The following is a 12161-nucleotide window of genomic DNA, read 5'->3' as shown; positions in this document are numbered from 1 at the left end:
CTAGTTTCTCTCCAATCACTTTCCAGTTCAATCACATCTTTCCTGTGCATGTAAGTTGTCTACCTTTTCACTATCATTGTACTAGAAACTTTATATTGACTGGAACATTTATTAAAAGTTTCATCGACCGCTTCTGCTTGTTTTAATAGCAAATTTATGTTGGCTTCATACATGCTATTGATCCAAAGTCCAACTTGCTATAACTGATTCTTTCAATCTATGAAATATTTTTATCTTTTTAAGAACTATCACTTCACATTCTATTCCCTTTCATCACCAGCTCATCAAAAAGCATATGGCTTTCGAGTACTTATTTTTTTTCATAATTAAGGTTGTCAGTATTTCACTAACACTTAAGTGGTAAGGATTACAAATTTCTAGCACTATACTAACACACGGGCAAGGCAAGAGGCTCCTGCCTGTCCCATACTATTTGATTAGCTTTCACCTATCAGCACCTGCATTTCAAATCTCTATCTGAGCAAAATCACCAATTTCTACTGGGAAGGACCTTGGCAGTCGATTGTCTATAGTTAAAGTCACGAATATTAAATTATCAACAAAAGCTGAACAGGCGGCAAAATGTGCTTAGATTTTCCCTCCCTCCCTAAAGTGACTAAAGTGTCAGTTAAAAAATAAAATTTTAAACAAGGATAAAATAAATAGAGGAGACACAAATGGATAAGAAATAAACTTTCTCCAGAAGGCATGGATGAAGGTGTGGCAATCTAGGCAGACTGCAGGCAGTTACACCTTCGAGTTAAAGTCAGTATTTACAACAACTCAGAAGAGACTCAGGACTTGGGGACACATGTTCTAGAGAGTGTGCAGGTAACTCCGACAACTGAAAATAGGGTGGAGGGTTAAAAGTTTATACAAAGCAACTGATCAATCGGTCTTCTCTGACCATCTCCCTCCCCAATCTACTAAAAGGATACTGAGTATTTATTCTCTGGAGAAATCAAATCCAAAAGACTTCAAAACAATGATAAAAAGTGAAGGCAGGATGAGGCACAGAGCTGAAAAAAAGGGAATTAGGTGAAAAATAAGTTCATTGGTCTGTGTGACCACCAGCTCCCCCTCTTCCATTGTGATATGTCAGCTGCCATAAATCAATATCTGAAGAAGAACAAAAAATAGGCCTTCAGACACTGACATTTCAGGATCTCCCAGTGAAAAGTCCAGGTTTTTGTCTGAACAATACGTAATGAACGAACCAGTCAATTAGTGACTCATTTATAAAAGTAAATAGACAGTTAAGGATTCCACTCACATTGATATTTGAGGAAAGCTTTTAATAGAAACCACAGAAAAAAAGAAGTGGAGGTTATATGTATGATAGCAAATTTTGAAAAAAGAATAGACGGTTTGGAAGGTAAAAAACTGTAAAATAAGAAATAAGGTTTAAAAAAAGAGTATTGAGATAGGAGATCCAGTATCAAACTATTACACACTCTCCTAAAAAGCAAAGACAAAGGTGATGGAAGGAAAGAAATCATATAAAAAAGAAATCTGAGAACCTAAGAACTGAAAAGGATGCCTTTATATTGAAGGGAACCTACACAGCAACAGAAAAAGACACAAAGTTCATTATCATGACGTTTTAGAATACCAGGAATGGAGGGAAGAGCCTCATACTCTCCAGAGAGAAAGTAGGAGGCACAGAAACGGCTGTGAATGAGAATGGAGTCAGACTTATCAGCAGTACTAGATGATCTAAAAAAATTAGGCGATGCATTAAAAATTCTGAGGGGGGAAATCAGATTGAAACTGCATCAATCATTTGTGGGGGAGCAGAATGAACATTTCCAGAAAACTAAGAATTTGAAAACCATATCTCTAATGCATTCCTTCTTAGGAAACTAAGGGAGGAGACATGAAATACAGAAACTAAGGAATCTGTAACCAATAAAGGTCCAGAGGAAAATGAATCCAACTCAGAATAGACTTTAACAAAGTGACTACTTGCAGAGGGGTAAGGGAACCGATAAGGCACTGAAATGCTGTTAAGAGGCTAGCAACAGCAGGAAGCCATTAGAACTAAAAGCCATCATTCCCCCTAGAATTAAAAAGGTCAAACGTTACTGAAATCTATTGACAATGAAAGCCATGGACTTCCCCTCCAATATGGGGTAAAGTAGGGAAGATTTAGGAAAGAATGTACAGTCTCCCTCGTTTCCCACTAGTCCGTTGTCCGAACACAATTGGAAACATAGCAGAGACAGCGTGGATGATGTCGGGGACAGCCATCTAGGACATAGGGCAGGGCAGAAGGGGGTAAAGAACATATTTGGAGGGAAACAGACAATAACTAACTATTTTAGGACCTAAAACAACAGGAGAGAAGCAAATGGACATTCCAAGATGACAGATGTTCAGCTGTGCTAAGACAAGAAATCAGCCGAGAGAGGGAAGTTTCAAGGAAAAGGTTGAGGGAGGGAGACGTCAAGAGAATTAAATGAGATTGACAGATTTGCTGATGTGTTTGAGGATTTGGAAGGGTTTTTTTTTGCACATCATTGACAAATACTTTATAGCTATAAATAATTAACAATAAGAACAAAGACAACAAAATTAATAAAAATCAGAAACATTTATAAAGTCCAAGAAGAACAAAAGGTTATTCAAGAAACTAAACATGTCATGAATACTACTTGATGTACGCACATGTTTACATATTAATGTTTCAAAATATGATATAGATTCTATATTGGGAGAATGAGGTCGAGGTGGAGTAGGTGAAGGTTGATGGAAGAAATTAAATACTCATCTACCATAACACCTACTGAGTAGATAATGTCTAAAATAGTAAATTAATAAACTGCAACATAAACAATTATTTAAGACATATGGGGTAGATACTAAAAGAAGTAGTTGCTTCTGGGAAATAAAATTAGAGGACAGTATGAGTGAGCCAGGAGATTACTATTTTTGCTGTTGTTACTGTTGTGGCAGCTATTAGTTATTGGTTATATCTGAAAAAGGTTTTATTATCATAGTTTTCTCATTAGGAAACTGAAGGTATAGGATAGTTAAGGGTATTGGTTAACCAAGTTTACACGGGTAAGGGGTGGCAGAGACAGAACTTAATTTAGGCTTTCGATGTGTTTTCTACTACAAGATTGCCTCACCTTTATGTAGCAAATGACTGCTTGGTACATGATCAGATATTGATTTCTATAGGAATAAATACACAACTTAAAACACAAAAGGCACAAATGTATGACCAATGTTCTCTAAACTTTGAGCCCTTTTATTTCCAAATCACACACACGCGCGCGTGCGCGTGCGCGCACACACACACACACATACACACGTGCTCACTCACGCGCTCTCTCTCTCTCTCTCTCAAGATGAGAACATCTTGGATCAAATTTCTTTCTAATTCTCTAGACATAAATGGTATGCTAATCTTCCTATAACCAAAAATAGCACCTTTCATTTCTTCGATATATCCTATAGCACCCTTGGGTGCTATATAGGCACACCTCATTTTATTGCACTTCACAGATGTTGATTTTTTAAAAAATTAAAGGTAAAATCCTCCACCACCAAAAGTATTTCAACTCGTGTTATTGCTTCATTGCTTTATCTGCAATACCTCCAAGGTATTAGTGAAGACTATCTATAAGGCCTCATTTTACATATTATTATTTAACCAATATCACTAAATAAATGACCAAATATATCCATTGAAAACACACATACACTCCTCCTCTTACAAACACACACTAATAAACAACAAGGTGTGTAAAATCTATAACCATGCTAAGCTTTTGATAGAAAAATGGAACTGGTTCTCTTTAGCACTCCAAAGCCATCGCTAAATCCAGCACTGTAATGCCAAAATAATCTAATATTAGAAAAATGCACTTTTGGAGACAATTTATCATTAAGCAATGTCATACAAGTTTTCCACAAGGAATTTGAGTTTGTAGCCAGCAGTCCTCCGGTGTGATTTAAGCACGCAAATGCATCAAGTCTCTTCTGACTGCTGGTATTTAACAAGTCATTGCTCTAGTGCTTTCTGAGAGAGATGACCACATGTCACACTTAAATCCCTGTTTTACACCTACTGTCCTGGCAGCATTACTATTAACACTCAAAGGTATCCTGGTATGGATGATATACTGTAAGATCACTCCAGGCACTCTAAGGGAGTTTGGTGCTGGAGGTGAGCTCAGAAACCATGGCTGCCATTGAGCTCAGCTCTCAACCATCCAGATGCCCTTCGGACTGTCACTAGATCTTTTGTTATGTTCTGTTGTCAGTGGCTACACCAACAAGTCACATGGTTTATATATTATTTGAGCAGCTCACTAGAGCTCTTAGAGTCATTACTTCTGATAGTGACTAACTCGAATCCTCTTTGGTCATATGACCTGATTAATTAGAAAATATGTAAACAGTGTAAATATATTGGAAATTGGAACATAAATTAGAAATATGTAAATGACTTTATGTAGCTACTGAACTCAAATTCTCATTTTTACTAGCGTTCCTTTTTAAATGGACTCATTCATTTTAAGAGAAGTGGTAAAGTAATGGTTAGGAGTTGGGAAAATACATGTGAACAGAGGTATTAGTCCCATGAAAATGTATTCAATTCAATGATTCATGTAAGTTTATTTCAAAGAAACTCCTCCTTGAATAAACCTATATAACACAGAATATTGATATGAGAGGAGAAAGGCAGGCCTCAGGCCGCTGAGTGAGAGCGAAAGCCATACACTCTACTTGGAGTATGCAAAGGATCCAACGTGTCTCAGAGCATAATCTAAGTTATAAAATAAAAATTTTACTGCATTTGTGTTTTAAAATTACTTTACTAGTAAAATAAAAACCAATTACGTAATCATTATTATTAGAAATGTGTTGTAAAGGAAAGGGTTTGGGAGTAGGTTAGCCCTGAGTGTGAATACTGGCTCTACTGACTACATGATCTTCGCTATCCTACTCGGTCTCTCTGGGTCTTGTTTCCTTCCACCATATCATGGTACAGTACATAAGTAATTAAAATATATTACAGCCCAGAGTTCATATGCTTTATAGAACTATAAATTAAAAGTTATTTTCTAATGTGAATAAAAATAAAAATAAAATGTATAGGAGAGCTTAGAAGACAGTTTGTGTTCAATAAAAGTATCTATTATTGTTAATACTATTACTATTACTTAAGACAGTTATTTTTACCACTATTACTCAATTACTCAAGACAGGACCTCATATAGAACAAACTTATTTTCAGGGTGGGGGCTATAGTAGGATTCACTTATGATTCTCTCTCTTAAAACACTGGTAAATAAACCTGAGTCCTCACGAACCTTATTTTATTACATAAATTTCCTTGGTTCAAGAGAGATCATTAAGGATAATGGTAGAACTCTGTATGTTGCCAATATATATGGTGATTAGGCTTATTTAATAAAAACTAATGTTAATGGCCTTATAATACTCGATAAATAGGCAATTTCTTTTCTGATATATGCAAAATCAATTTTGATGATGACATTTTTTTTCTATATATCAAGACTGGTATGGAAATTTTTTCTAACCACCCAGCTGCTAAAATGTTAAATAAATTAATTTTAATCTTAAATCAGAGATGTAATAGAGGAAAGGGTGATTTAATATGCAATCTCATTATATTTGACAGGCTTATTTATAAATGATTTGCCCCACATTTTGACAAGCACGGCTAATATGTTAATTAGCCTTTAAACAGATGATAAAAGGAAGAGACTGACATGCTATCATTCTTCACACACCATGTTGGCGAGCACTGTAACTGATACCACAAGGTAGTGCTAATAAATATTGTGGCCTCTCACTAAAGCACTGCGATCTTGATGAGATAATTATTTATTAGTACAGATAACTTAGTCACCTAATGTTAAAAATCAATCTCTTAAAATAATCCCAAGTGACCTTCTGCTTTAGAAAACAAATGCTTCTCTAAACATATCTGTGAGCTTCTAGAAAAGAATGTAAAGCTTAGTTAGAGCAATGACCTCCACAGCCAGAACCAAACTCCCTGACAAGGGAGGAGCTACACAGTTAAGCTGCTTTTCATATCTGCACTTCTCTTAATGTGTTTTTCAGCACTTGGTAAGCCCTTTTGGTTTAGAAGCTTAAAGATGATTTCCTATGTCTTGACTTTCAAAGAGTTATGAAATCCAAAAATTAAGAGAAGTTACACATGAGACAATGTCCCATTTTATTCCTCTGCTTACAGCTTTCTTCATGGAGGGAGACAAAAGTATCAAAAACTGTCTTTTTTTGATGAGTGCTCGAATTGCACAGTATATTCACAAACACCATGGTGCAGAAGACCTAGAGCAGTAAATCATAAATGGGGAAGCTGATTTCCATCGCTTGCTGCCAGTGTGAATGCATATGTGTCTTCATTAATATTTTTATTGCCTGCAGCTATTTAAACAGAAAACTGGAAAATGTAACACTGTGTAGGGATCGTTAGTTTTTAGTTACTACCCTACTGTCCCAGGATGGTAAATGAATTGTAAAAATAGCCTGAAAACACTGCCACCTGCCTCCCCGCTATTGTCTGTGGGCTAATATTTGCACTTTTCCTTGGTGCAGCTGAACCATAACTCAATTATAGTCCCATTTCCAGGTCTCTGAATACCCAGCAAAAATCAGTGCCCTATAAACGTCTCTCTAACTGAAAAAAAATACGTACATTTTACCTGGCTTAGAGGATAATAACAAAATGGCTCTTGGAAAATGGCTTGGCATGTAATCAGATTCAGAATGACAGGCATAGCATAGACATAACCCAGATTTTAGGGTTTGGAAATGAAGAGCCAATAAGCATGGGAAAAATGCTAACGCATTCACTATTTGTTTTTGCTGATGAATAAGCCTGGCATGCAGACAAAATAACATTTGGGGTCTACTATTTTGTATCAACTTTCCTCTCTTTCTCTTAAATAACAATCTTCTTTTTATGCTTCGTTATGTCTCTGAAAGCACATAAGCCTTCTTCCTTAAGAGAACAAATGCACACACGTGAAAGAAAAAAAGGTTGGGGGGCAAAGGCAGGAAATCAAATATTACCTATCAGAAACAGACTTACGGCAAGTCACAATCCATGTAGTTCTTTGTACTTTAAAGAGCACTTTTAAAGGTTTGGGAAAAATTAGCCACTAGTGTATAAAAACAGCTTCTCCAGATTATGAATGAGAGTAGGTCTTAACTGAACTGCCAAACACTAAGAGAAAACTGGCTCTAAGCCACAAATATTTCCAAACTATGTTCTAATAGCAGAGTCCTTAATTGACCTCTCTAAAAAACAACCCAGAATTTCCATACTCAAAAAAATAGGGAAAAATATTTCATAACTCAAGAATATTAAGTAATGATTATTTGCATAGCCTACTCTAAACTATAAGGCAGGAAGGAGGAAGGGAATGAGAAAGTTAGTAACTGATATCCTGATGTATTCTTTGGCTTTTATTTCTAATTTTTTTCTCCATTACAATTAATGATAGAAAAATCTTTTTTGCTCAAGCCCCTGCCTAGACTTGGGGGGAAAAAAATCTTATTGTGTAAAAAACATGTCCAAAGCAAATAAATAAAGTCCAGGAAGTAAGATAAAAAAAAAATAGATTAGTTCAGCTCCTCAATGATAGATGGTTATCTTTATTTACAGTTTTGGAACATGAATTACAATAATGGTATCAGATTTATTATAAAGCATTCTTGCAAAGTCTATGGCAATAGATCTTAGACTGATGACCAAGATTCTTTTATAGCTCTAAAGAAAGCTATAGATCTATACTCCATAAAAATAAATATTTCCATGTGTACACAAAATATCATCTATATTTTCAGTGGTTTCAAAGATCCCCAAATCCCATTCCTAGAGGAGTTGCTGAAATCTAAATTAAAAAAATCAACACTGTACCCTATATTACAGGGAACTTGATTGTTTTCTCACCATAAAATATTTGGATCAAAAACATGAGGGAAGAAGCCAGGCCTCATCACATTACTGAGGGCAGAGCTGTGAAGTAAGTACATGGCAGTAAGATAAACAACACATGCTGAAGTTTTATTGAGATCATAAACATTATATGAACATGTAGCTGAATTCTGCATATGGGAGCACAGTCATTCATGGAAGACGATTCCTGCTATACAATAATCACATGCTATGTGAATTTTTCCGCTTTGAACACAATTGTGAGTCTAGAAAAGAGATATTTCTATTAATTAAAGAATATTTTCAATGGTCACAAGTAAGCCTTTTCTGAGTGCAAGAGATAAGATTATTCTCTTATTTATTTGATTTAGATCATACCAGGCTGGGAACTCATTATATTTTATCATTAGTAATAATTGTGCATTAAATCTCATTTGTCTTTGGGCCTCCTGTGATAGATTTTTAAGTTTTACTAAACTATCATGTGAAACTGAAAGTCTTGAAATTAAATTTGTGATGCTTTTTGAAAGTAATTGTTTTATTTCATTTTTGATAATTAATACCAACAATTTTCAGGGGTATACTGCACCAAATTTAGTGCCTGAAATTACACCAAAATTTTCAGGCCACTTATCTGAGTTTTGTTGTAAGTTTAAACATGTTTTCTACTACTTCTGACCCCATTCTACTGTTTGGCGATATACACTTCCTTGTTATAAATTAAAGCCACAAATTGAGACTCTTAGGGAGAAAAATCACTGTACGAACAGTTAGAAAAATGTCTCTGCCCCGTCCATCAAGAACCATTACCAGACACCATCTGCAATTCAGTCTCTGATTAGGAAATGTTCCCAATCATGTTTTCTTTTTTTTTTTAATCCAGCATTACTGCCATATACAAGCCAACACTCCTCCACCATTAATCTTCATTCAGACTGTTAAGATGTTTGTCCACGCTTGACCCAGACCAAACAATACAGATAGATTAGCTAGAGAGAAAAGCTTCCATTTCTCACCACATGTCAAGGCAGGTGGAATATTCAGTTGAGCCCAGGAGGACATCTGGAGGTCTGTACCATAAGGTAACCACTTCATTGGAGTACGTGTGGCTAGGGACAGATTTCGCTCTTGCAAGACCTGTGGGTTACATGAAACATAAAGAATTTTAATAGGCACTAATAGAAAAAGGAAATTTAAATTTGAATGTTCGCAGTTTTAAAAGGTCAAGCATGATATTGTAATACAGAATCACGAACACAATGTCAAGGTACTAGAAAGGTTGGGGATAAATATTGCGGTCTATGTGTTTCAAATATATGCTACAAACCAATAAATCATTTGTATAATAAAGCATCATGAATCTAATAAAATCCCAGGAGAGTAAACAAATGAGTCACAAATGTTTAGATATTAAACAGAAGATTAGACCTCTCCTGGACTTTCCAAAGAATGTTTCATGGACCTCTAGCTTTGAGAGTTATAAATAAGTATCATTAGAAAGCATTTCAAGGTCAAATGCTTTTGAGAAAAGATTGTTTAAAAAGTTAAACAAGTCTCCATACAGCGAGACTTCTCAGTGCCCTTAATTTTTCTAATGCATATTGTGAATCTGAAAGACTCTTTTCTCAAAGGGTTTTTTTAAAACTTCTTTGGTTTCAGTGTTCTGTAAACATTCACCAGGAAATTATTCAGGACACTTGTTTGAAAACTACCTAAAGAAATTATAAAGGAGTAGTTAAATAAAATTAAAATGTTTTCTAAGAATTTTTTAAAACTGGGAAAATGGTCACGATAATTATGTTAAGTTATAATGTATGTGCTGTTTGTCCTCACAACCATAAATATTTATGCATAGAAAAAATAACAGAAAAGATATTTTTCCTATTTTCTACAATGCATATATAATTTCTTTAAAAATCATAAAACTTATAGATGTTATTTTTTAAAAGAAAAAAATCTGTGTAATACCTATCTGGGAATGTTTATTAATGACAATAGTAAAGTAATTATCACTATGATGCTCAAAGCACTTACATTTTTAGAATACTTTACCATAACATATTCATTTTAATGTTCTGATCATTTAAATTTTTATGTATTACTTAGGAACGTGATTTTTTTTTCCTGTTTATTAAACACTTGATATTCCCTTTACTACGTATAAATGTTAAAATTAATAGGACAGCTGGTGAGACAAAGACTTTCTAATTAATTCAGCTTTGATTACAGTAACATGATTTTTTCTACAGCATGGTTTTTATAATAATCCAATAGCATATTAAAAATTTGTTAATGTTTATAAGTATTCTATATTAAAATCTACAGGTTATATGCAAACATATATACACATATGTGGTACCCAACTTTTATGCACATGAAGAGAATAAGTATTTTTGATGACAGATTTCCATAACGACCTCTACTTCTTTTTTCTTTAAGTTTATTTTTCAATTAGAGTTGATATACATATTATATTAGTTTCAGGTATACAATATAGTGATTAGACATTTATATACTTATGAAGTGATCACCCCAATAAGTCTAGTTCCCAGCTGATGCCATACATAATTATTACAATATTATTGACTATATTCCTTATGCTGTACTTCACATCCCCATGACTATATTTATAACTGGCAATTTGTACTTCTTAATCTCTTTCATCTTTTCTCTGTAAAGTTTTTTCTATCTCAATTCAGGCAAAATTGAACAACAGACAGGATAATCAGGATAGTAGTGTTTCCAGAATTTAGTAATTGTATCAAAAGATTTAGTTCCTCCAATAAGCATCTTTCTATAAGGAGACCAAAGAGCTAAGTATACGTCCTGAAATAAGTTCTGACTTGTTCCATATGCTATTGTAAAGGCAAATGAGATGCCAAAAATATTCAGGCTGGACGCTTTTGTTTTTCCTGAAGCCTCGTTGACAGAAACTGAGGCCAGAGGGGTGATAAGAGAATGAAAACATCTGAGATTTTCTTTGACAGCTCAGAATACCAGGATATATATATATGATATATATATATATGTGTGTGTGTGTGTGTGTGTGTGTGTATATATACACACACACACATATATATATATCATATATATATGATATTCCCTGTTTTAAAGGGAGAACAAGACCTATAAATAACAGTATGAATCTAAATAATTATATGTTGTTTCAGGTCAATTATGTTCACTCTGTACATAAGTTTTTAAAGCTGGTTAACTATTTCTGGAAAATATAAATAGAAAAGGCTTAGTCTACATTATTTTCCTCTGTCCCACATTTTTAGATCAAGGACCATCTGAACTCCATTCACATAGGGTACATAAATTCCCAGATCAACAGTGAAAATGAGCTTTCTATGTAACTTTTCAATGTGTTAAGTTTCTTAAAGTAGGTTGCATTTAACAGTGTCATGTATTGAAGAATGCTATTATATTTTTTAGGTACAATCTTCTGCATTGCTTGAGAAAAATTCATTCCACTTTAATAAAGTACTAAAATAGCGTATTGTGGAAAGTATCTTGTATACTGATAAACAAAAGGTTTTCACCCTACAAATATTTCTGTTTGGTTAAAAAGATAAATAAATCCCAAAACTTTTCAGAGAGGGAGCAAATTATTAAAACGATGACTCCAAAAATAAAAATAAGAAAAGAATGTATACTTTGAAGTAGGAATAGATAACTATTTTTATAAATATATATCTATAAAGATATTGCTATGTATTTATACAGTTCATGCATCAAAACACGCTTACTCATGCAAAATTTATTACACTGCATCCTCCAGTTGAAGGAAAACAGTAGGACAGGATTAATTAGCACAGCATGTGTGAAAGATTTCTTTCTCTGTTCCCTGTCAGTTGCTATGGTTACACTACAGGAAGAGAGCTACACTACCTTTTAAAAAGGATGAAGTTCACAGGTTATTATCAAAACTTCTTGCATTAATGTTTAGTGTGAATTAAAAGTCAAAAAGCAAAGTGAAATGTTAACCAGATGAGGACAGGTTACCTGCTCACTGCTGCTTTGGCTGAACACGTGCATTTGAAAGGGTGTATGTTGCTATGGGCACCTAAAATGGCTTGTTTCACAAGTCAGAATATCCAATTTTAAGACGTTACCACTTCTAACTAATCAAAGACCCTGAACTATGGTAAAACCTTTTGCTGTTTTGCCATTCATACCAATTATCCAAAGTTGGGCAATGAAGCACAGCAGA

At 34.3% G+C, this 12161-nt stretch overlaps 1 protein-coding gene across 3 annotated transcripts in view; it reads right to left on the bottom strand.

The window, feature by feature from the left end:
- The window catches only part of CDK14 (cyclin dependent kinase 14), a 504271-nt gene that overhangs the window by 203495 nt on the left and 288615 nt on the right, over positions 1–12161 (bottom strand). For all 3 annotated transcript variants that reach the window (XM_036230328.1, XM_036230330.1, XM_036230329.1), the window contains one exon: positions 8962–9082. In XM_036230328.1, coding sequence (XP_036086221.1) covers positions 8962–9082 — 121 coding nt within the window. The remainder of the gene's footprint in view (positions 1–8961; positions 9083–12161) is intronic.

The sequence above is a fragment of the Rousettus aegyptiacus genome, unplaced genomic scaffold (assembly GCF_014176215.1).
Source record: "Rousettus aegyptiacus isolate mRouAeg1 unplaced genomic scaffold, mRouAeg1.p scaffold_m13_p_13, whole genome shotgun sequence".
Classification (NCBI taxonomy): Eukaryota; Metazoa; Chordata; class Mammalia; order Chiroptera; family Pteropodidae; genus Rousettus; species Rousettus aegyptiacus.
The sequence above is the reverse complement of the archived record's forward strand: the minus strand, read 5'-3'. Positions and strand labels throughout refer to the sequence as shown.